The 23,025-nt window shown below is 51.7% G+C and overlaps 9 protein-coding genes across 9 annotated transcripts; 6 read left to right on the top strand and 3 right to left on the bottom strand.

Moving 5' to 3' along the window:
• Positions 1 to 1,363: 1,363 nt before the first annotated feature.
• Positions 1,364 to 2,029, bottom strand: LRP88_03173 (ribosomal protein S36 family protein; the record flags this gene model as incomplete). The annotated part of the gene is made up of 3 exons (XM_083239803.1): positions 1,364 to 1,368; positions 1,561 to 1,869; positions 1,939 to 2,029. 3 exons carry the CDS (start codon positions 2,027 to 2,029, stop codon positions 1,364 to 1,366), a joined length of 405 nt encoding a protein of 134 aa, XP_083104933.1.
• Positions 2,030 to 5,551: 3,522 nt separating this feature from the next.
• LRP88_03172 (argininosuccinate lyase ARG4) lies at positions 5,552 to 7,065 on the top strand (the record flags this gene model as incomplete). Its single annotated transcript, XM_083239802.1, has 3 exons — positions 5,552 to 5,606; positions 5,668 to 5,882; positions 5,935 to 7,065. The coding sequence occupies 3 exons, from the start codon at positions 5,552 to 5,554 to the stop codon at positions 7,063 to 7,065; spliced, it is 1,401 nt and encodes a 466-aa protein (XP_083104932.1).
• Positions 7,066 to 8,509: 1,444 nt separating this feature from the next.
• On the top strand, positions 8,510 to 9,413 carry LRP88_03171 (uncharacterized protein; the record flags this gene model as incomplete). The annotated part of the gene is made up of 2 exons (XM_083239801.1): positions 8,510 to 8,814; positions 8,864 to 9,413. The coding sequence occupies 2 exons, from the start codon at positions 8,510 to 8,512 to the stop codon at positions 9,411 to 9,413; spliced, it is 855 nt and encodes a 284-aa protein (XP_083104931.1).
• Positions 9,414 to 9,626: 213 nt separating this feature from the next.
• LRP88_03170 (Mss4-like protein) lies at positions 9,627 to 10,156 on the bottom strand (the record flags this gene model as incomplete). The annotated part of the gene is made up of 2 exons (XM_083239800.1): positions 9,627 to 10,033; positions 10,144 to 10,156. The coding sequence occupies 2 exons, from the start codon at positions 10,154 to 10,156 to the stop codon at positions 9,627 to 9,629; spliced, it is 420 nt and encodes a 139-aa protein (XP_083104930.1).
• A 714-nt stretch (positions 10,157 to 10,870) lies between these two features.
• On the top strand, positions 10,871 to 12,253 carry LRP88_03169 (uncharacterized protein; the record flags this gene model as incomplete). The annotated part of the gene is made up of 1 exon (XM_083239799.1): positions 10,871 to 12,253. One exon carries the CDS (start codon positions 10,871 to 10,873, stop codon positions 12,251 to 12,253), a length of 1,383 nt encoding a protein of 460 aa, XP_083104929.1.
• Positions 12,254 to 12,523: 270 nt separating this feature from the next.
• On the top strand, positions 12,524 to 14,624 carry LRP88_03168 (uncharacterized protein; the record flags this gene model as incomplete). The annotated part of the gene is made up of 4 exons (XM_083239798.1): positions 12,524 to 12,816; positions 12,871 to 13,467; positions 13,753 to 14,046; positions 14,099 to 14,624. 4 exons carry the CDS (start codon positions 12,524 to 12,526, stop codon positions 14,622 to 14,624), a joined length of 1,710 nt encoding a protein of 569 aa, XP_083104928.1.
• Positions 14,625 to 15,708: 1,084 nt separating this feature from the next.
• LRP88_03167 (uncharacterized protein) lies at positions 15,709 to 16,508 on the top strand (the record flags this gene model as incomplete). The annotated part of the gene is made up of 2 exons (XM_083239797.1): positions 15,709 to 16,025; positions 16,079 to 16,508. 2 exons carry the CDS (start codon positions 15,709 to 15,711, stop codon positions 16,506 to 16,508), a joined length of 747 nt encoding a protein of 248 aa, XP_083104927.1.
• A 537-nt stretch (positions 16,509 to 17,045) lies between these two features.
• Positions 17,046 to 18,396, bottom strand: LRP88_03166 (phosphatidate phosphatase App1 family protein; the record flags this gene model as incomplete). The annotated part of the gene is made up of 3 exons (XM_083239796.1): positions 17,046 to 17,250; positions 17,301 to 17,700; positions 17,751 to 18,396. 3 exons carry the CDS (start codon positions 18,394 to 18,396, stop codon positions 17,046 to 17,048), a joined length of 1,251 nt encoding a protein of 416 aa, XP_083104926.1.
• Positions 18,397 to 19,909: 1,513 nt separating this feature from the next.
• On the top strand, positions 19,910 to 22,573 carry LRP88_03165 (adenylosuccinate synthase ADE12; the record flags this gene model as incomplete). The annotated part of the gene is made up of 20 exons (XM_083239795.1): positions 19,910 to 19,943; positions 20,025 to 20,046; positions 20,113 to 20,169; positions 20,436 to 20,474; positions 20,533 to 20,568; positions 20,688 to 20,830; positions 20,889 to 20,915; positions 21,067 to 21,098; positions 21,148 to 21,384; positions 21,432 to 21,467; positions 21,525 to 21,621; positions 21,669 to 21,717; positions 21,771 to 21,807; positions 21,862 to 21,896; positions 21,950 to 21,954; positions 22,009 to 22,070; positions 22,129 to 22,191; positions 22,248 to 22,388; positions 22,443 to 22,469; positions 22,520 to 22,573. 20 exons carry the CDS (start codon positions 19,910 to 19,912, stop codon positions 22,571 to 22,573), a joined length of 1,233 nt encoding a protein of 410 aa, XP_083104925.1.
• Between the last annotated feature and the right edge of the window lie 452 nt (positions 22,574 to 23,025).

The following is a 23,025-nucleotide window of genomic DNA, read 5'->3' as shown; positions in this document are numbered from 1 at the left end:
ACGAGAAAAGCATAGGCAGTGAAACCCTTCCTGCTTGTTGTTCGAGAAGCATTCTCCTTCACCTTGGCACGTAGCAGTCGGTCAAGGTGAGGCAAGGCAAGGCGGGAGTTTCCGCTTCGTCGAACCATGGTCTCCCCTGCAGACGAGGTTTGATCAACGTCAAAGAAAAAATCTCCTTGTTGTTTTGGGGGAGAGTCATTGCGCACCCCGAGTTTTCCCGGGGTTGTCGATTCTGGCACCATTTCGACGTCGGGTAATATCGGTGCTTGGACCTTTGAGGATGGAGCTCATTTTCTGTGTCATTCAATTGCATCTCTTGAGGAGTCAAAGACGCAATCCCGATCTTTTTGGGGTATCGCGGCTTCTCGAACGCAAGTGGATCTATGGCTATTGTTCCTGTCCCGTCCCTCCAAGTCCATCTTGCCGGAACCGGGACCGGCACCGGGATAGACAACCTACTTAGAACATCATCTTTGAAAACTGGGCTTGAACTTCCCCAGAATGAGGCGCAAAGAGCCTCAAGTGGACGCGGCCCCACGAACACCGACGACCGCCCGCCGGCGCCGTGTTCGGGGGGCGTGAGTGTGAAGCGGATGGGTGTGGCAAAGTTGATGTAGCCGGGGCCGGCAAGAAGCCGACTGGCAATATGACACAATGTGCAAAAGCCCCTGGCATCTTGGAAACCCGGCCGAGTGTGTGCGTGCGTTCGTGTGCAAGGGAGGGCCTGTGCCTGTGCCTGCAACATCCGTTGTCGGCTGCGTAGTCGGCGGTTTGTCATGATATTGCTCCTAATGTGAGGCCATCGCGGGAATATTGATGCGAGAAAAAGGGCGCGCGTAAATCAACCATGAAGGGTCAATTCATTGGCCAACACAGTAAACACGGTAGACAAGGGGGAACAGTATTGGGTGTATACACTTTTTTTGTGGTATTGATAATGTTTCTACCAAAAAATGACTTTGCTTGGTTTCCAACGCCTTGCTGTTCCTTGCTCGCTGTTAAGAGCTCTGAAGGTTGTGTATCCAGCTATACAGAATAGAAAGAAATGGCGTTGATGCCAGCCAACAAGATACGGAGGTCCAAAACGTTCTCCGTGAACCGGGCATAACTTGCAAGTCCCGACTTTGTCTTGTTCTCCTCTTTTCCTCCTCCTCCTGGCGGTGCCTATTCATAGCCCTCAATATTAACGACCTCTGGCGGCGGTGATGCCGTGGTGCCCTCAGCGGTTTCTCGAAGCGAAAGAGGGGATCCAGCTGTGACTGGGAGCTATGTCCCAAGTCGGCAGTGCCCCTCAATGGAGATGGTCTTTCGTACTCATCCCGATCAAAGCACCGTCAAGGTATGTCGTGGTGCGCCTGGTCACTCAGCCTTACTCGTACACCATATATTTGTGGTGCGGGAGATGTGCTCCAGGCAGGTTGGCTCCCCTGGCTATCGTCATATTCTCTGTGTCATCGTAGATAATTCGTTCGTCCGGTCCGTCCTGTTTCCACCTTCCACCCGTGATTCCTCGCTCCTCAGCGTGGGGAAAGCGAGCTTAAGAGAAGAGGGCAGCACCGCCAGACTCGATGGCCTCGATCTCGGCAGCGTTCAGGCTCTTTCGGTGGAAGCGGGCGGGGAGCTCAGACACGTCAAAGTAGACGCCGTCGGGGGCGTTGACGCTGCCGAGGGCAGAGCCGGCACGGCCACCAACACCAGAGTTGGCGTGGATGGAGTTCTGGAGGGGACCGTGCTGCTGGGCGGCGTCGCGGTAGGAGCTGAAGCTGGTGTGGCGGGAGGCGGCGTTGCCGTTGCCGTAGCCGGACCAGGACTCGGGGAGCTTGCCAACGGGAGAAGCAGGGTGAGGCTTGGGAGAGTGGTCGATGTTGGCTGTAAGATGTTAGCCGAGGGTGAAGCTCGGAGGGGAAATGGCGTTGGGAAAGCCAGGATAAAGCTCACCAGGAATGGTTCGGGGACCAAGGAACTTGATGAGGGGAGTGCGCTCGGCGTGGACAGCAGCCTGTCGAAGAGCTCGGGTAGCGGAGAACATGGTGATGGTTATGTGGTGGTGGTAGGTGGTTGGAAGAAGCCGGGTGGTTCGGGAGATGTTGTCGAGATGATGGGAAGCTTCAATCGGCGTGAATTAGAATAGACCTAGGCTGTGGACCAGGAGGATTGCGTGATCAAGAGTCGATGATTGTTAAGAGTGTAAGAGAAGAAGGGGAAGAGGAGTTGTGAACAAAGTCTGAGGGAGAGGGAGAGATTTATTTGTATTGGATCTGAGGAATTTTCTGGCCCAAGGTAACTTAGCAAGCTCCATGGTTCAAGTTGTACCGCGCCGAAGTGCTCCTCGCTCCATCCATCGCTCGGCTGGCGTGGAGAACCGCCTAGCGCTGCCTCACCAGATTTCCACACCAAGGATCCATCCCTCCCTCCAATGGAGCAGACTGAGAAAAAAAAAAAAAAAGCCCTCTCGAACAACCTTTTCCAAAACAGGCCACAATTGGCACACCCGTAGCCCGACCACCACCTTACCCACACGCCTTCAATCCATGGCTTGGGCTGGATCTGGGCGTCGTCGAACTGCCCGGGACATGCATGGGTCGACGACACCCAAAACCCAAGACTCCGCTCCCTCGCATTTGCCTTCCAGATTTCACAAGGGACAAGGTCAAGGACATGGGGGTCCTCGTTGTCGCCGTTGCTTTTGCGCTCCTCTTTCGACGACATGTTGTCCGCCGTCAGTCGGTCTTCACGCTCCGGGGTCGTCGAGAAACTCTGTTGCACGAGTCGGTGCATCAAGCCGTCTCGCACTTGGGTTGCAGCCGGAGACGGGCGGGATGGCGTGGTGTCGTCTAGTTCACGGCGTTAGCGAGTGGACGCTACATTCTTCTTTGCATCCATCTCTGTTTACTAGGCAGCTACTGTAAGCTCAAGACAAGTTTCGCTTTGACACTAGAATTATGTCTTCATCGACATGTGTCAACCATGGATAACTCGTACAGACAGATATTGATTCAACACACAGAAACCGTTGACCAAGACAAGATGATCATCCACAGAACCGATCATGTTTCATCGGTTCAGGTCGGCTTCCTCACCCGAACCGAACATCGGACCAAAAATCCCACCAGACAATGATGCTATTCCCCTCCCCCGGTCTCTTACAATAGCAACCTGCATCCGGCGCATCCTTCACTGCCAACCGGGTCGGAGTTGACGGCACTTGGTTGGAGAAGCTTCACCCACACCCAATCTGCAGCAGCAGCAGCTCCGTCTTCGCCGTTCCTGCGGGACGCGACAAGAGCACACACTCCCTCTCGTTCGCGGGGAGGGGAAGAACATTGCCCCTTTCGGCAGTCCGGGGGAGACAGGCAGAAACATGGGGTTTTTGGTTGGCGGGCGGCCGGGTGGGATGGAGGCGGACAGATGGGCGTCTGTGTGTCTGACGCCAAAGAAAGTGATCGTCCACACCTTTTTCTCTCTCGCCTCGTGCGTGGGATGGACGAGGCGAGGGCGGGTGGGTGATGGGAGCCCAATGGGGATCTACCATGTTGCTGGAATCGTGAAGCTGGAGATGTCCATGCTTGACGACTTGTCTTCTGTCCGTGCCATCCGAGAAAAATACGTGTGATACTGAGTGTTGATCAAAAAGGTTCCCCAGCTGGACCCCTACCTACGTAATTGGAGGTGTGTTTAGTTTTGCGAGCTGGACTAGCAGCCGCCCTACGCGGAAACGGCCCCAGCCAAAGCACATGGTTCGAGACAGGCTAATGTTGGATCCAAGGCGCCGAACATCCAAGCGAGGCCAGACTTGGGGTAGTATGACACAGATGCAGACGAGTGACACGCACCAACGGGCGCGTGTATGTTGCGGTGCAGCAGGAGGAAATGAGGATTTGGAACTGGCAGCAGCAGAATCTTGGCTGATTGATAATAATTCTGTTTGAGACGTGGCTTGTGAGGAATTCCAGTTGGTGATGCCTACAAGTCAACGTTGACTTTACGGAGTAGAGTCATGATCGGCCAGGCCCGCCCGAAGAAGCACCACATGTCGACAGTTTGTCGTCTCACCAAGAAAAGACCTGAACGATTGAGTAACAGGAAATGAAAGACGTGGCACGGCAGGAAAAGTAACATCCCATCAAAACAAATCATTGACATGTGGTTTGAAGCAAGAGAAAAAAAAAGTTGATATCTCTGAATCAAAGATGACATTTCGACCAATCCCAGGTCTCGTCTTGGTTATGACAGATGAAGATTACATCTGGATAAGAGATGGGGGGTACGTACCTATCCCCTCCAGCCTGCAGGCAGACACACACACTCTCTTCAGCTACTCCCGCAGGACATTGGAAAGAGAACCCGAGGCATCTCCTAGGGGAAACAAGGCGAGTCTCCCGAATTTCCGTGAACTTGTAAAAGGTGTCAATAACATCGGACTGACAATCCCGATGCACGCCGTGTCTTCCCCCTTCCCATCTAAATCTGGGGTAAACGGGTCACCTGGTTAGAGTCCCCTCTGCACATCCCCCAAACCAACGCCTCCTCGCGTATTCTTTCTAAAATGACCGAGTCATCATCATCTGTCTGTCTCTCCCCCATGCTGTTCACGAAAAGGCTGGCACCGGGACCGGCATCCTGGACCTGGGGGGAGGTTGGCCCTGGGTCTGTGCGCGATGCGATGGATGCCGTGTCACTCCAACGGAATTGGCTCGTGGGTTTTTAGCTTATTTTTCCTTGCCTCGACATCAGATCCCGCCGGCCTTTTAGTTTAGGCGACGGTACGATCTGTTGCACGTGAAAGGAGCAAGAGGAGCTCCTCCGCGACTTTGTTTGAGATGGGGTTGATTCTCTCTCTTTCATCTCCTTCCCTCATGGGTGCAGATCTGTACCTGCACATGCTTTTGAGGTATGGAGGGAACTTGTGTATCTTCTCCTTCAAGAGTACACACTAATGCCCTTAATTTCAAATATTATTTATAACTTCAGTTACAATCTGTTCAGCCACTGTTTCTCAACTTCTACCAGTGCCGCCTCTACCTGTGTCACCTCCCACTCTAGGGCAATATTCGCAGAATTGCTCTGTGCGTTTCCCCTCCCCCTCCCCCAACCTCCGATAAGATAAAAGAGTTGAAGCAATCAACCAATCACCGTCCTCCAATCAAGACAGACAACTTCACCTCGAGCTCTTGTCTGGGGAAGCCGGCCAGCATCGGCCAATCCCCTGAGCCCTCTGTAGTTTTTGACCAAGCGAATTCGCTGAAAATGACTGTCGCCCGCCCACAAAAATTCCACTGCCCATTCAAAATCTGGCCCGTGCGGCTGAATTCCCAGCTTGAAGTGCTCCGTAACTCGGAAAAGAAAACAGTTGGGAAACTGTGACGCATCCTCTGCGTGCGGGCGCTGCAATGTGATAGGATCAATCCAACCCTGGGCTCAAAACTTTTGCTCAACCTTTCAAAATACATACAACCAACGCATTCCTCGATATTTTGATCACTTTCTTTGTGACACTTGATCGTCAATTGACTCCCAGTCGCACTCGTATTCACCCTTTACAATCTACAGCATGGCGTCTGACTCCAAGCCTGAGGGCAGCATGCTCTGGGGTGGCCGATTCACTGGTATGACTCCCTCCATGGTCATGATCGCAAAGCGACGGGATTGAGCTGACCTCGAGCTCAGGCGGCCTCGACCCCCTGATGGTCAAGTACAACGAGAGCATCTTCTTTGACCGTGTCCTCTACAAGCAGGACATTCTCGGCAGCATCGCCTTTGCCCGCGCCAATGCCAAGTCTGGCATCATCACCCAGGAAGAGTTTGAGAAGATCAGGGAGGGTCTCCTCGAGGTCCAGAAGGAATGGGAGACTGACTCCTTTACCATTATTTCTGGTGTCGATGTCAGTGACACATCTTTGTTATCATTGGCGCTATCTCTGACCACCTCTGCAGGAGGACATCCACACTGCCAACGAGCGCCGACTGGGCGAGATCATCGGCAAGAACATTGCTGGCAAGCTTCACACCGGCCGCAGCCGCAATGAGCAGGTCGTCTGCGACATGCGAATGTGGCTCCGAGACGAGCTTCGAAAGATCGACGAGCACCTTGTCAACTTCCTCAAGGTGATCGCCGCCCGCGCCGAGACCGAGATCGAGTACATCATGCCCGGCTACACCCACCTCCAGCGAGCTCAGCCTGTCCGCTGGAGTCACTGGATGCTGTCCTACGGCCTGGCCTTTGCCGCTGACCTGGACCGACTCCGCGAGACCATCAAGCGTGTCAATCGAAGCCCTCTCGGCTGTGGTGCCCTTGCTGGCAACCCCTTCAACATTGATCGTGATATGATGGCCGAGGAGTTGGGTTTCGAGGGCCTCCTCTGGAACTCGATGGGTGGTGTTGCCGATCGAGACTTTGTCTCCGAGTTCCTTCAGTGGGGAAGCATGTTCATGCAGCACATTTCTCGATGGGCTGAGGATCTTATCATCTACAACACTGCCGAGTTTGGCTTTGTCCGTCTCTCGGATGCTTACTCCACTGGCAGCTCCCTGATGCCCCAGAAGAAGAACGCCGACAGCCTGGAGCTCCTCCGAGGAAAGGCTGGTCGTGCCTTTGGCCACATGGCTGGTTTCATGATGACCCAGAAGGGTCTCCCCAGCACCTACAACAAGGATCTCCAGGAGAGTCTCGAGCCCATGATGGACCACGTTAAGACTGTTTCGGACAGCATTCAGATCGCCAACGGTGTCCTCGCTACCCTAACCGTCAACCCCGAGAAGATGAAGGCGGCCCTCGACCCCTTCATGCTGGCCACCGATGTGGCTGACTACCTTGTCCGCAAGGGCGTGCCGTTCCGTGAGACTCACCACATCTCAGGCCGATGCGTGGCCAAGTCTGAGGAGACGGGCATCCCCATGAACGAGTTCTCGTACGAGCAGATCAAGGCCATCGATGAGCGATTCGAGGAGGACATTGCCGACGTCTTCAACTACGAGACGAGCGTCGAGAGCCGATCGGCCAAGGGCGGCACCAGCAAGGCCACGGTTCTGGAGCAGATTGAGGTTCTCAGGAAGATGCTTGCCTGAAATTTGTGAGCGTGAGCGAGTTTGGTGGATTCGGGCGTTATAGGGTTTTGTTGGATCTGGTCTCTCTGCACGGGAGGAAGTCTAAAGGATGAAAAAAGTCTACTGTGAAGGTTGTGAAGGTTGTCTAGAAGTATAGAAAGGCGCGAGCGCCCGGAACCATATGGAGTCGAACATGATCTTTTATCCGCCAGAAACTCTACTTCGTCATTACTTACCTGTTGTTCATCATTGATTTGCAAGCGAGGCAACTCAACCCACTTCACTACAACTCGACATCGTCACTTTGTCGCCAAGATGGCTACATCTCAGACATTGACAATCAGACAATCAAGGCGACCTCAAATAAACCCCCAAATCCAGTCGGCATTCTTTACCATCCTTAACGAGGACATCCGCAACCTGATCTGCGAGTATCTATTTGGTTGTGCAATTGTTAATATCGATTATGGGTGCCAAAGGCACCACTCCCACACATCATTACTAGGCACGTGTCAGAGGGCATACAAGGAGGGCATGCACGTACTCTATTCAACCAATGTCTTCAAGTTTAGCCAAGGCAACGGTCTGGACAGATGGATGGATAGTATCAAGGTACTGCGGTGGGATCTCATTCACAAGGTCGACCTGCGCATTCCCCTCGCAGTGGACATGTGGCAGTGGGAACAAACATGGGAGAAACTTCGCGCCATGCCATATCTGAGATCCGCGAAGCTGCGCTGCGAGAACAAAATGGAACTTGTTTACCAACTGTCGGGGCACCTCACTTGCGAGATTAAGGACCCCTTTAAGAGAGGGCGGTTCTTCCTTCCCTGGGCTCTCAATCCTATGCTGTGGCCGAGGATGAGTGACGAGGCCACCTTTGAGATTCTGTTCAACGTCGAGAAGAGGAAGACTTTGGCGATTCTACTCAAGGAGCTGAGGGCTCGGGAGATGCGGGGGATAAGGATCGGATGGGTCACCTGGGCTGAATTTGAGGAAATCAGACAGATTTTCGAGGCTGCCAGACCGCTTGACTTGGCTGGGCCAGAGGAACTCAAACGGCTTGACTTGTTAAAAGCAGAAATAGTAGCAGCAGAGCCGATTATAGAGTGGGAGGTGGTATAGAACCTACTTGGGACGTGTCGGGTTGAAGAGGCTTGGTGGTTTGTACTGGATCTCATGCATTCACAGGGGATGATGTCTCTTTGTGTGGAAAGGAGACGAAAGGGCATTTGGTGAATAAAGGCCGCTTGCAAGACTCTTGAAGAGTGAGTGATGGTTGAAGACTGTTAATTCTGTCGTTGTTTCACTCATCATCGTGTCTTTCTTTTCACCTCCTACCGCTTTGTGCAGTTTTTCACTTCACAACTGGACCTCTCTGGAGACTATTAAATGCGACAACCCTGCAACTGAGAACATTCCCTCCACCAACAAGAAAGTCGGGACATCATCCATCACAGCCACGATGGTTCGATTCGGCACAGGCGACGAACAGAGCCACTCAAAGTTCTTCACCAAACTTCATCCTGACGTCCGGCGTGAGATCTTCCTCCATCTCTTCGGCTCCCGCCACCTGCACGTCATGTTCACCAGCAGCCGTGATATGAACGCCCGGAAGTTTTGGAGGCATGGCCATCCACCTCTCACGCATGTGGGCTGGCTGCACTGCGTGTGCAGGTCTGGGGCGAAACTTCTTCCCCATGAGCACGACGAGGAATGCCACAAGTGGAGGTATTTGTCGACCAATATTCTGTGGACTTGCAGGAGGGCGTGAGTATAGAAAATGCCGTTATGAGTAGAGAGACTGACTTGGCTGCAGCTACGAAGAGGGCGTCGCCCTTCTCTATCACACAAACACCTTTCTTTTTGAGAAATCGATCGACGTTATCAACTTCAACACCCTAGCCATCGACCACCTGCGCTTCATTCGCTTCCTAGAACTACGCATCACCCTCAACAGACCAACCTCAGTGCGACAGGAGACTGATGCCTTCAGGCTCGTGGTCTCGACGGTTAGTGACAAGTCTACCTGGCGCTCCCTCAAGCTGGTAAAGCTCCGCGTGGTTGAAAATCTGGACGATACTCCCCCAAAGAGGCAGAGGAAGAAGATACGAAGGGACGTCCAAAGGGAGTTTAGCCGTGCTGTCAGGACGCTCGTGGAGGATGGGAGGGTTGAAACCCAGGTCATTTTGGACAACCAGGGCGGCAAGGATATTATCCAGCCGCGTTTTCCTCAGCCTGGACTCACCTTTGTCGATGGGAGTCAAAATTTTCCGTTTGAGCCGGGAGAGGAGGCAGATGACTCGGATGTTGATGGAGCTTTTCACTACGTCGCTACGGATTTGGACCCGCGTATACCTAATATCTGATCTCCTTCGTCCTTTGCTGATACGGACACGCTCACCGACAGGGAAACATCCATCATCAGGGTGAGAGCATTAACCAATCGCCTACTAAAGGTAATAATGCAAATACAGTAATAGGAATAAAATAACCAATAAAACAGATCTGAATCTTCTATCAGACGCCCTTTTAAACTGAAAACCCCGTGCCCAACGGAAATGTCCTGATAAGAGTTATCGTTAAGAGAGCCCATCGCTTGTCTTGGATGCAGGATCGAGGTCTCGTAGCCCATCTGGCCCTTCTGTGAGATACTCCCTACCACCCTTGAGTTTGTCAGTGACACTCTTGATGGCATTCTGGAGCCAGTACTGTGTCCCGTTCGGAGTTGCCAGCGTCTTTCCCGTGTCTCCATCAGCCAGCCATTCTTCGTCTAGTGTGCCCAGGTATAGATCAAAGATGGGAGTATAGTCGGCAGAACGCCAGGCTATGGATGTCCCGCAATCGCTACAGAAGCCACGGAACCGTCCAGGTGATGAAGTGTATTCCTTGAAGGAAGGGAATGTGTTTAGGGCTGGTGTAAGCTGCTCAGGAGAGAGGACGAGGAATTGCGCGACGAGGGACGATGTCCACTTGCGACACATGGTACCTGGGGATATCAACAATTGTCTAGTTTACATCTTTGGATGTGCATACACTGGCATGACGAAGACTGATTAGTTAGCGGGCGATTCAAGTGGCTTCAAGGGGGAGACTTACTACTGGTGGCCATGGCAACTCTGGCGTGAAATTGACGGTGTATCTGATGGCACCACAAAGGCATCCGCCCGTGATGGAACACGGCGTCAGTGGGCTTTCTTCAGGCATTGACTTGGAAGACTTTAAGTATTGATGGGATTATTGAAGGACACAGGATCAAGCAAGTAGACGGGGATGTAAGAGGCCGTCGGTTTAGGCTTTGCCATGTCTCGGCTTACATGTAAGCCGATGAAACATTAAACAAAAGATGTAAACCGATTGGATGATATTCCCGAGCTTAGATATCCCGTGTAAGAGACGCTGTGGTGCAATACTGATACAACCTCGTGGACCAGTCAGCGTCAAGAAAATGCGAGGCCTGTCTCCGGAGATAGGCTATTGCCGTGGGAGTATAAGCTTAAATGCGTTGGTTTGCCACAAGCTAGCAAAGCCACTGGTCTTAGAAGCAAGTTCCCGTCAGAGATGGATGTTGATGTACTAAGCCCGAGAAGGCGTCAAAAGGTCAAGACTGGTTGCAAGACGTGCAAGTAAGTTATGCCGAGGAAATACGCCTTCACAAGCTAACCATCTTAGGCTTCGTCGTATCAAGTGCGATGAAGGGAAGCCATCTTGTGGCAAGTGTCTATCATCTGGTCGTCTTTGTGCAGGCTATGGAATATGGGATGAAGCAAGGGCATCCCCTATCCAATGCACCTCATTATCGAAACTAAACACCCCTATCCCATCGATGGCATCTCAAGAAGAAAAGGGGCACTTTGACTTCTTTCGTGTCATTGCCGCCTCCAAGCTGGCAGGTGCCTTTCCCTCTTCCTTTTGGGAATCCTTGGTCTTTCAGGCAAGCTCCTCAGAGCTTGTTGTCCTTCACGGAGCGTCTGCTCTGGGTGCCGCATACAAGAGCAGGGCTCAGACCATCTGCGACGGGATGCTGCAGAACCACGTCAGTGCCGATGCGGCAAACAGACAAGACCAGGGCTTTGCCGTCAAGCAGTATGCCAAGGTGCTGGATATGTTGCAAATGCAGCTGCCCAGGACCGAAAAGCGGCTGCTTCGGAACGGGCTCATTGTTTGTGTCCTTGCCACGGCGTTTGAGCTTGTTCAGGGGAATCACAAAGCTGCGGCGACCCACCTCAGGAATGGGTTTATTCTTGTCCGTCGCGCACAGAACTGCGAGTATGAAGTCGAACCTGACTTGGCTGAGCCGTTTACTCGGGCTTACATGCAGTCGATGCTCCTGGAGGGATCAAGCAGCTTGTCGGACCTGACAAAGGAGGCTTGGACACCAACCGAGACGCCAAAAACCTTTGGATCCTTTCAGGAAGCCAGGTACCACCTCGACATGTTACTCGTTGGCGCTGTACGACTCTCGGAGGACTTTGAATCGGACAATTACAGATGTCCAGGCGATATCCATCAGCTTGCCACTCTAGAGCGAGCTTCATCGGCTTGGATACGTGCATACGAAGCAAGTATCCAAGACCTGCTATCCCAGTCAAACCATCGCACCATCTACGGGGTTTTTATGCTTCGTATGTTCCACACCATGGCGTCCATCATGATCTCTACAACCCTGTCCCCTCACGAAAGCGCCTTTGACAAACACACCGAACAATTTACATCTATCATCGACCAGACGCTGAAAATGTGGAACATGAATGGATTCGCCGTGGGTGGCCCCTTTGAGGGTCACCGCAGCGTCACTGGACCCAGGGTGACTTTCGACCTCGGCATCATATCCCCCTTGTATTACACGGCTGTAAAGTGCCGTAATCCGAGGCTCAGACGTCAAGCCATTGGTTTACTCACAGTGGCCCCTTACAGAGAAGGCATATGGAGTAGTGTTGTGGTCGCCAAGATTGCACGTGTGGTGGTCGACATGGAAGAAGACGGCTTCTATGCAGGGGTCCAGTTTGAAGAAGATTCTCTGGCTCCTACTGATCCAGAGAGATACGGCAACTTGCCCGTACTCCCGGAAGAAAATAGATTCCGTGCGGTACGGGTGTCGCTCGGGGAGGAGGCGGGAGGACAGGGGATACTGAGCTGCAAGAAGGCGTCCAGAGCTGGGCTTTGGGTTGAAGGAAGAGTGGAATTTGACTTTGCAGATGAAGTTTGAGATAGACAATACAGAGTGCTTGTTTCAAACAGGAATTATGTTTTGTTTGTTGATAGGCATCAAGGGACGGTGGATACGTCCTATTTTGTTTGCTTGCTTTCTTGACAGTGAATCATTGTGCTCGACTGGCTGCCTGATTTCTACCAGTATTTTATGCACCAAATCCATTCTCTCTTCTCTTCACTCCTTCATTCTCACCATCTCCTCCTTCCGCCACATCCCTACCCTCGATGCATATGCAGCCACCATCGAGCGCTCCCTTTTAGCATCATGCCTATGAACTTTGAAACTCGGGTTTGGATCGAAAAGCCCGGCCCTGTCAACGCGCAAGAGCAGTCCTTGTTCTTCCAAAAGATCATCCCCGATGTCCGGCGTTTGATCTACTTGGAGGCCTTTGGGTCTCGTTCAGTCCATGTTGTTCCTGGACGGCGAATAAATGCCCCGAAGTACTTCTTTTACACTTGTCGACAGCCAGGCGATGCGCCGCCTCATTCCGAATGTCCAGACGTGGGTGAAGAGAAGTGCAGACTGGCGACTAACCTGCTCTACACCTGTCAGATGGCGTGAGTCTCGTAGAAATCAAGAGTCGAGGAGGATACTGAACCGTGCTGCTTCAGATATAATGAGGGGGCTACACTGCCGTTCAAATCCAACAAGTTGCTGTTCTCCGACCAGACCGACTGCTCTTTCTTTTTCCACCTGGTCCCCGGCAGCTTCCAAAACTCTGTCCGGAGTCTCGATATCTGCGTCCAGTTCCACTACTACGACACTCACCTCATTCAGCCAATGTGTGAGGAGCTCTCCAACTGGACGGGAGATTTTAAGCTGCGCATGACATGGGACATGGATCACGTGCGCAGAAAGAAGACATATGCCAACTTCAACACGGCGCTGGCTGCCATTCAGCAGCTGATGAAGAACCCAAGAGTCCGGCCCAAGTTCTGGGCACCCAAGATGCTAGAAGACGGGGTGGGGTTGGTTTTGGAAAAGGATGATCGTCTCAGGCTGGAGTTTGTCCAGTGTGAGAGCGAGCCTGATGGTTTTGACCCGACTGTCGGACAGGAGGATGAGGACGAGGATGAGGACGATGACGATGACGACTGGGACGATGATAGTGAAGACTACGATGAGGATGACAGTGAGGGTTGCATGTCTGATGTGGATCATGATGATGAGGAGACGCTCAGATATTGGCAAGCACTTGCTGGCCAGGCGTAGGTAGGATGATGATAACCTCATGCAGACACCTCAGGGCTAAAACTGGTGGCCAGCTGCCTGCCACTCCAAACGAATAAACTTCCATTTTCGTCCTCCTCAAGGACTCGTGTTATTCTTCCTAAAAGGGATATTTTGAAGCTTCTTAAAAGAGATCTCTCATTACCCTTTTGCTCCCTTCCTCCTTTCCACATCTTCAACTCGACATTCTTCTTCACAGCAAATTTCAACATCAGACATTCCAACATCTCTTTCTTCATACCCAAAATGTCCGACATTTTCAGATTCAGCGAGTGCCGCGTCCAGGATGGATACCCCTTCTTTACCAAGTTTCCTCCCGAGATCCGCCGCTTCATCTACTGCGAGGCCTTTGGGGATCGCCGAGTTCACATTGTTTCCAAAGAGACCCACTACATCACTCCTCAGAAGAATATGTCGATGCATGTTTCACGCCGCTGGATGCACCATGTCTGCATCCGAGAGATCCCCGACAATGATGATGCCGCCCATCCTCACCACGAGGACAAGGACAAGTCGTGCCGTCTGGCTACACAGATTCTTCGTACCTGCAAGCAGGCGTAAGTTTTTCTTGATGTGACTGATTAATTCATTAGACTAACTCCAACCTAGGTTTGAAGAAGGGATTCATTTGTTGTACACGTCCAACGTCTTTGCCTTTGATGGGGGCTACAACATGAGCCACTTTCAAGACACCTTCCGCCCCGCCAGCCTCATCAGATCCATCGAGGTGTACTCGAACACCATGGTTCTCGAGGATGGCGATGTGAGACCGATGACAGGGGAGCTCGACACCATCACCCAAGCCCTGGAGAAGCGGCAGACACCCGTCGAGCTGCGAATCAACTTTTCAGTCAAAAGCTCGCCAAGCTACGACCCCCGGAAAGCCGAGGAGATAGCCCACGAGCGGGCGATGGGTAGCCTGGTGGCGTGCTTTGCAGGAGAGTTCCTTGATGTGTTCTTTGGCGTGGACCGTTGTCGCCTGGACCTTGACCTGCACTACAAGCTGAAAGACGGGTTTGAACACTCGCTGGAGAGGGTGGCTCCTGTCGGCTTAGGAACCCCACCTGTCAAGATCACGTTCTTTCATTATGCTGATGAAGAGGATGAGGAGTCGGACGAAGAAACAGAGAATTGAGGGGAGGGTGGAGAGCTTCAAGGCAAGAAGCAAACTGGGAGGATATGAGACATAGACATGGAACCAGGAGAGAAAAGAACTTGGCGAGAATAATTATTATAAGTCTGCATATGGACCTTATGACCGGGTTCAAGTAAGAAGCGAGACGCCAGTGCCAAGGTATATACTTATCGCCCTCTAAGACTAAGAAGATGGTAAATTTATAAAATAATATCAACTTTTATCTAATTATTTCTATATTCTGTATCCATTCTACTCATCATAGTCATGCATGATCTTCATGGAGAGCCAGATGGCCTCAGTCCCGCTCATCAAATGGAAAGCCGTGTTTGATCCAACGTTTGGCTGCATATGGATGCTCTGTTCCGTTCGAACGGACCAACAACCAGCCCAAGGTTTGAGAAGATCCGCAAGACCTACGAGCTCAGACAGACCTAAAAAGCGAAACGCCCCTGCTAAGGCCAAACAGACAAGCAAGAAGAAGAAGACAACTCACGACACACCCATCGCGAACAACGAAGCGCACAACGCGCAGGTCACCGCGTCGCTCAACAACCTAACCACGACAATCACTAACATGACCAGCTCAGTCGCGAACTCACGAGCGGAGAAGCGCCTGATGGAAAAACTTGTCATTGGCGTCACAACTATTGGAGCCGGGCAGGGTCCAAACAAGGGAAGTAAAACTTGATGCAAGGGACCGATAATTTCTTGCGTGCTCGCGAGTCTGCGCTCCATGATGGCTCGGGTACTCGCCGATGTGACCACTCGAGACTGCATCTCGCCTACAAACGGGCTATTCAGGACTGCATCGCCAATAACGAGACCCAGGACGCCATGCGCAGGGCATTTCAAGACCATCGCTATAGTGAGTACCCGCCATTTCTGGAGATTCGTCTGCATGTTTCCACGTCTTGCCGTCGCAATACTGGGCCATGTTTGCTCAGACTGGACATGGACAGTTTAAATCTGCCACTACCGACTTCTATATTAACCCCAAGTTCTCCCATCTTTTCTCTGTAAATCCTTATCTACCTATCTACACTTGAGTGTCCTGGATCATCTCCTTTTCGACCTATCCCCCATGCCGTGCGTAGTTTTCCCCAAGGTCGGCGACCAACCCAAGTCCCCCTTCTTCAAGAAGTTTCCCCCAGAGATCCGAAAGATGATCTACACGGAGCTCTTCGGATCTCGCCACGTCCACGTCCTCTTTCATTCGTCCGTGTATCTGAAGCCCGAGTTCTCTTACACCGCAGAAGGAGCACCCCCTCGGCGAAAGATACCTGGCTGGGCACATTGCGTCTGCCAACAAAGCATCGGTGCTCTGCCTCATCAGCACAGCGAGGAGCATCGCGAGTGGTACTATTTGTCCGCTAGCATCACATTTACTTGCAAGTATGCGTGAGTACGCCTGACTTTGACGGATTGTAGCCAGGGCCCTGACTTGACTTCAGTTTCGAAGAAGGCATGCCTATTCTCTACGGTTCCAGTTCTCTCTCCTACAGCGATACCACTGCCTACTGGGCTTTTATCGACGTCGCCGGACGCTACCTCGATCTCATCACCAACTTAAACTTCGGTCTTTCTTTCGAGCCCAATCGAGACTCACCTGTCTCTTATAGAGGCCACGCCACCTCCGCGTTGCTATTATACTGGCTTGTGAAACTTAAAGCGAGCAGCCTTGATTGTCAAATGGATATGGACCCAGTAGATGCTTTATTAATCAATTTCGTCCAAGAGGAGGTGCTCGTGGATGGCCCTCAATTCCACTTTTTCCTGCCAAAACTTGCAAAGAAGTCCGTTGAGCAGAAGCTGCGCGGTGTCGTAGACAACGATAGAGTCGAGATTCATTGGCGAAGCGACGAGTCTTATTCATCTACATAATTGGCGAGGATTCAGGCTAGGGGGTTTCTGTGGGATGAGGAATATCGGCATCCCGGCTCAGGATAATATATGTTGATCGTCTACTTTAGAAAAAGAAAAGAGGGTGAGCATCACCTGGAAAAAACACGAGTGATTTATCAGATCACAACAGACTAAATGGCACACAAGGAGAGGGAGACACTGAGGGACGAGGTCGAGACAGAATGGCACAGATTGTGATGAAAGAAATGATGCATTCGTGGGCAAAGGGATTCAAGAACAAAAGAGTACACGAATACTTGTACTTGACACAATTTACACCTGTTATTTATTGTTACCCAGGAATAACTACTCAAAGGCCAAGACACTATCCAACCAGAGTATCAAGGCGGGCTCGAAGAACTGCCAGAAACAAGCACCATTCAAACCAAAACACGCCGGCCACAGAAAAACCCGTACCCAAACCTGCCCTCACAAACCCAATACTTGTACAGCCCACCTTTAAGCCGAAAGTAAGGATAGAACTACTGAATCAAAGTAAACGGTCCAATACAAAGCCTACCATGACCTCTTGCGAACGACATCACGGACAATCCGCCGGCACTCGCTAGGATCCTCAAAGACATGCCAAGCCTCACGCGGCACACCCTTAAACGCCTTCTCAAAGCGCTCAGGCTGGTTCTTTTCTTCGATGCCAAATGAGGCTACATCGGTGGCCTTGCGGATGAGGATCATCTTGATCCAGTGGGGGAAGGCTCGGTATCTGCAGCATCTCATTAGTAAGAGATATAAGCTCAAAATTAGGGCACTTACACCTCGCCGTACGCCTCGGGATCAGATTGTGTAGAGTCTCCAATCACAATCATCTTCTTCTTCGGTAACCACGAGTGAACCTTCTTCATGCGGTCGGCCTTGTACTCCTCCGTCCCCATCGTCAACGCCGACAACAATCCCGCGACAGTTCGCCAACTCGAGTCTCTCAGCACGAGTGTGCCCTGTGGAAAGTAACGATCACGGAAGTCGCGCAACAGTGGATACAGGTTGTAGGGCGAAGCGGAAAGATAAAACCAAGGAGTGTCGCGGGGTAGAAGGGACTGCAGATCTGAGTAAAGCTCAGGCATCCCGGGAACTGGAGTGGGTTCGTCAACAAAGGTGGACTTGAGAATTCCCAGAGGATCGCTTGTCATGGTGACTTTGATGGTGTCATCAATATCTACAGAATGTTAGTGGTCGCTCATACTGACACATGGGCTAAAGACAAACCTGAAATGACGCCCCATCCTTCAGGCCCAGCATAATAAGTCTGCATATCGAGTATGCCCCTGACCTCCCTAGGCACCAGAGCCGTCGCATCGACCACAGATCCCTTATGATAGCGCTCGAGGGGCATGACACTCGTCGTGATGCCGTTGACGCTCGTGGGCCCCAACCTCAACTCCTTCTTACGATGCTCAAGCCAAAACACTCTCGCGGCCTGAATGTCCCAGAGGAACGGAATTATCCTCTCCTCGATGATATCGCGTTCCGCTGCATCTTCTGCGATACCCAACGTCTTGGCGATGCTCGATACAATGTCTGCGACACGACACTTGGGCTCGTTCTCGAACACAGCGGCAACAAACTCGGCCTCCCACTCATTCGTGTCTGGATTCCGGTACGCCGTGTTATCAAAGAGCCAGACAATATCGCCGCTATCGACAGCCTTGCCAAAAGGGTTCAGGTTCGCAAGACGGGAGAGCCATCCCGAGATGTTAATGGGAGCAGCGAGCGCCGCGGTCTGAACTCGCTGCAAAGCTGGGTTTCTAGGGTCGGGCAGGTCGTGCTCGACCTTGTCAAAGTTGCGCGCCTTTCTTGTTCGTAGCTGCATATCGCCTGCAAACGAGGACGGGCTAAATTCTGTTTCCGGCATTGTGAAGGAGGGAGAAACGGCCCGGGTGGCCGCGATAGGTATATGGGATGTAGGTTTCTGCTGTGAATGATGCCCGAGACTGCGGGGAGGCAAAGAACGAGGAGGTCGCGTGCAAAGAATGAGTCTTGAGAACGGAGGAACTGTATCAGGAGTCGTGGGGTCGCGTGGATGTTTGAGGTCAGGTTTCGGAGTAGGACGTCAAGGCGGAGCAGGCAGCGAGGGCCAAGACAATGTTTATTAAAGTCGCAAGACAGGAAGGTCTCAGTCACCAGGGCGAGGCGACAATAAGAGCAGGCGCCCGACATCCATGGCTGCTGAGCACGCCCAAGTCTTGGCTCTGCTCCGTGACCTCATGGGCATCAGCAAGGCTGTGCGGGGGGAGGCCAAGACATGGCGATGCTTAATTATTGCTGGTTCAATAGGATGGCTGGCCTCAAGATCGTCAAAGATCGCCCGGGGAGCGTGAGGTCCTTTGGTGTGTTTGCAGAAAGATTGTGGGTGGCTCGGTCCAGGTGACGTCGCTGCATGATGACGATGCCCTGCCCGACACCTTAAAACGGCAGTGCTACGCTACTGTACGTAGGCTAGCAACGGGAAGATGGCCATGTTGCTGGCTGGGAAAGAGAGCTGAGGTGTCAAAGCACCTGCATAGGTGTGCCACCGAGGACTGTAATTGTTGATCGTTTGATGCTTTGAATTGTGCTCGCCCATCATGGCTGCGCAGACTTGTTGGGAGCAATCTCGGAGACAGTCAGCTTAAAGCACTAAGCTATGACTGGAAGTGGCTTGCATGACTCTAGATCTTCACCCAGCTTTACATTCTCCGATGATCCGTCAATATAAGATATTAAGTCAATGTAGCTACAAACTCTCAGTGTAGAAACCAGCCTTCAAAGCAGTCTCTCCTACTCATAGAACGGGGCTTCCTCAGTATTGATAGCGTGCCGTACTCTTACTTTATAGCAGGAATATCAGTAACGTCAAGCATCCCTCGGATGAACTGTCATGGGTGTCAGTCTGGCCAGGTTGGGCGCTTCGAAATATGTATATAAAGTGTAGGTCGACATCCTTGGTTGCTCACGAACTCAGAGGCACAGTATAGTTGGTACCTTGCAGATTCAAAAATGCCTCAAACCATTTCATCCAGTACCTTGCCGCTGATTGTACTCGGAGGAGCACTTGATGGTGGGATGGAGGGGCATCTCTTGGCACTAGATCACTGTCGTCGTCGTTAAGAAGTACTTTTGCCAGGGCATTTCTATCTCGTCTTGAGAGGTATCTCTTACCAGAACTGTCTGAGCTATGATTTGCATGGGTCAACTCACGCCCCACAAGCCGTCGAGCAATCGAAGAAATGCCCCTCCATGTGCAAGTACCCCGCTAAATCACGCGGCGGCTCTGAGTCTTTGACGCACCTTTCGGAAGCAGTCTAAAACTTCGTGACTTTGCCTTTTTTTCTTCTCTGCAATCACAACGACGGCACCCACGACAGCCAAACTTGATCCTGAGCAACATGACTATCACTGTCGTTCTTGGGGCCCAATGGGGTATGTTTTTCTCCCTTACCTGAAATATACCCCTTTCCCAGCACCCAGCCGATATCGGTTCCATCTCATTATACTGACCAGGACTTCCGCAGGCGACGAAGGCGTGAGTACTCGAGGAGGACCCAACACAGCCGATGACACCCAAGCACTAACGACACTGTGTACTCAGAAAGGCAAATTGGTTGATGGACAGTGCCAAGAGGCGCAACTTTGTGCCCGAGCCGCGGTAAGCACAACGCAGGCAGATTCCGGTCGACCTACGGCTTCCCCCAATCCCAAACCTCCCCAGACAACAAATTTGCGCTGGAATACCTGCTAATTATCGCCAAAGGGGGGCAACAATGCTGGGCACGAAGTTCGGTTGGTCGAATTTTTTCCATATATATATATATATATATTGTGTTGCTAATTGGTGCCAAGTATAAACGGAGTTTCGTATAGGTGAGAACCAGCACACCTGAAAGGACTACATGGCTGCTAACATAGAGACAGCTTTCACCTCTTGCCCTCTGGGCTTATCAACCCAAAATGGTTTGTCAAAGATAATGCTCGTTCAAGCTGGCAGCAGCGAGGCTGACAAGTATCATAGCATGAACTTCATCGGTTCAGGCGTAGTCTTTCACGTGTTAGTCTCCATATGGCCCTCCACCCCTACCTCGACTACCGCATCGGCACCTTGTCGATGTCTCGCCTGGCTCGCGCCCCTCAAACGAACATGCCAAGAAGACTGACTCTGTCCTCTAGCCCAAGTTTCTTCAGCGAGCTCCAGGAGCTCGAGGACAAGGGTCTGGTTGCGGTACATGATCGGATTCTTGTTTCTGACAGGGTCAATGTCCTCCTGGACATGCACATTGCAGTGGATGGTCTCGAGGAGAGGGAACTTGGAGGTTCGTCCCATAGTTTCCGAGATTGTCGTTGAGAAACAGCAGCTAAAGTCTACCCCAGACTCAGCTATCGGAACAACAAAACGCGGTACGCTACCCCCAGGACTGCATGTCGGATTATCCTTTTCTGCTTCTGTCACCTCATTGCAAGCATTCCCAAATCTCAATAGCGGGGAGAATCTCGGTCATCGTCGTGCTAGCGACACTATTTAAGCAACGAAGTCTAACGTCCGCCATAGGCATTGGCCCCTGCTATCAGACAAGCAGAGCGGTAAGAGATAGCCACGTCAAGGGGGCGGACAGTGCGCTGACTTTCCCAGCGAACTGGCATCAAATTGACTGACGTCTTCCACCCTGAACTTTTCGAACAGAAGGTGAGGCGCTTGGCCGATGGCTATCAAAAGCGCTTCGGAGAACTGTTCGAATACGACATCAAGGCCGAACTTGCTCGTTTCGATGAGTACAGGGAGACGCTGAAGAAGTACGTCGTGGACGGCGTGTCCTTCATGAGATCCGCACAGCAGAGCAACACCAAGATTGTGATCGAAGGCGCAAACGTAAGGTTTCCATCATATGACTAAACGAATAGTACTGAATTGAACAGGCACTGATGCTCGATGTTGATTATGGCTCCTACCCAGTAAGTTTCAGTCAACTTGGCCTTTCAGTTTGCACTAGTACTCATAATTAACTACAGTTCGTTACTTCCTCAAATACTACGCTTGCTGGTATCATTGGTGGACTCACACTGAACCCAAAGAACATCACAGAGGTGGTTGGAGTGGTCAAGGCTTGTATGTTGATTACTCCAAGGCCGTAATTCACTGCTGACAAACAACAGATACCACCCGTGTCGGGTCGGGAGCCTTCAAGACCGAAGATACCGAAGAGTACGTCTTAGTTACCATGTTGAAGTCACTCTGAAGCTGAATGAAAACATCAGGATTGGCACCAAGCTCCAGGAGATTGGACGCGAATGGGTGAGGTCACAAGCGCCGTGGAGGTTTCGAACTTTTACCGCTGACAAGACTTAGGGAACGTCGACTGGCCGCAGACGCCGATGTGGATGGTGAGTTTTCATCATGGTTCTTTGCAGCTGACAGACTTACTAACCATTCTCAGGCTCGGTAGGCACAACCTCAAATCCCTGGGTCGGGAACACAACTGACAAACATACACAGACCTCGTTGTTGTCAAGTACAGTAACTCGATCAACTACTACGACAGCCTGAATCTCACCAAGGTAGACAGCGCCTCTGGCATGCTTATGACACGCGTCAAAACGCTCTAACGCTCTGCAGCTCGACATTTTGGATACTTTCGAAACGATCAAGATCGCCATCGCTTACAAGATCGACGGAGAGGTCAGCAATGTCAACGAGATCATGATAGATTGTGGAGCTGCTCACCGTTTGGACAGGAACTGGACTCTTACCCTGCGGATCTTGACATCCTGGAACGAGCCGAGGTGGTTTACCACGAGATGCCAGGCTGGCAAAAGCCGACCACCAACGCGAAGACCTACTACGATCTCCCCAAGGCGGCCCGCGATTACGTTGAGGTGAGTATATTCACATGCGCTAGCAGAACGAACAGTAGCGCTGACCACCAGCAGTACATCGAGAAGTTTGTCGGAGTCAAGGTAGGAGCGGGTGCATACTGACCTAGACCGCGATTACTAAAGTTGAGCAGATCAAGTACATCGGCACTGGTCCTGACCGTGACGCCATGATCCAGCGCGCCTGATCGCGCGAGATAGAGGAGGCACCCGAGACTTGACTCGGGTCGTGCGCAACGAGTGTTGGCCGCCAAAGCCATTCGGTGACCCGAAGAAGAGTGTGCGCATTTAGAGAATAGATTCGGGATTTCTCACAGGTAGGCCATACCTTAGACTACAACTGTCGTGCCACGGGTGCGCCCTGGGCCCATTGCCTCCAAAGAATGTGTGGGATACTCAGGTCGAGGAACATAGACTGGAAAAGCTCTGAGTACGTTATCCTCTTGTAAAGTCCACCTTGGTGGACCAGTGACCTTGGACACATCCATTTTGTGAGTCGTCCCGTAATGACGGACAAGTTTCGTGTTTTGGCCTTTTGGAGACTCTGCTTCCAACACATCATGGACCTCGTTCCACGTAGTACATCTTTGAAGAAGAGACTCTAAAATGGCATGCTCTTGAGCGATCCACCCATCGTATC

The sequence above is a fragment of the Fusarium phalaenopsidis genome, assembly GCF_050370095.1.
Source record: "Fusarium phalaenopsidis strain FUZ10S chromosome Unknown contig_32286, whole genome shotgun sequence".
Taxonomy (NCBI): Eukaryota; Fungi; Ascomycota; class Sordariomycetes; order Hypocreales; family Nectriaceae; genus Fusarium; species Fusarium phalaenopsidis.
The sequence above is the reverse complement of the archived record's forward strand: the minus strand, read 5'-3'. Positions and strand labels throughout refer to the sequence as shown.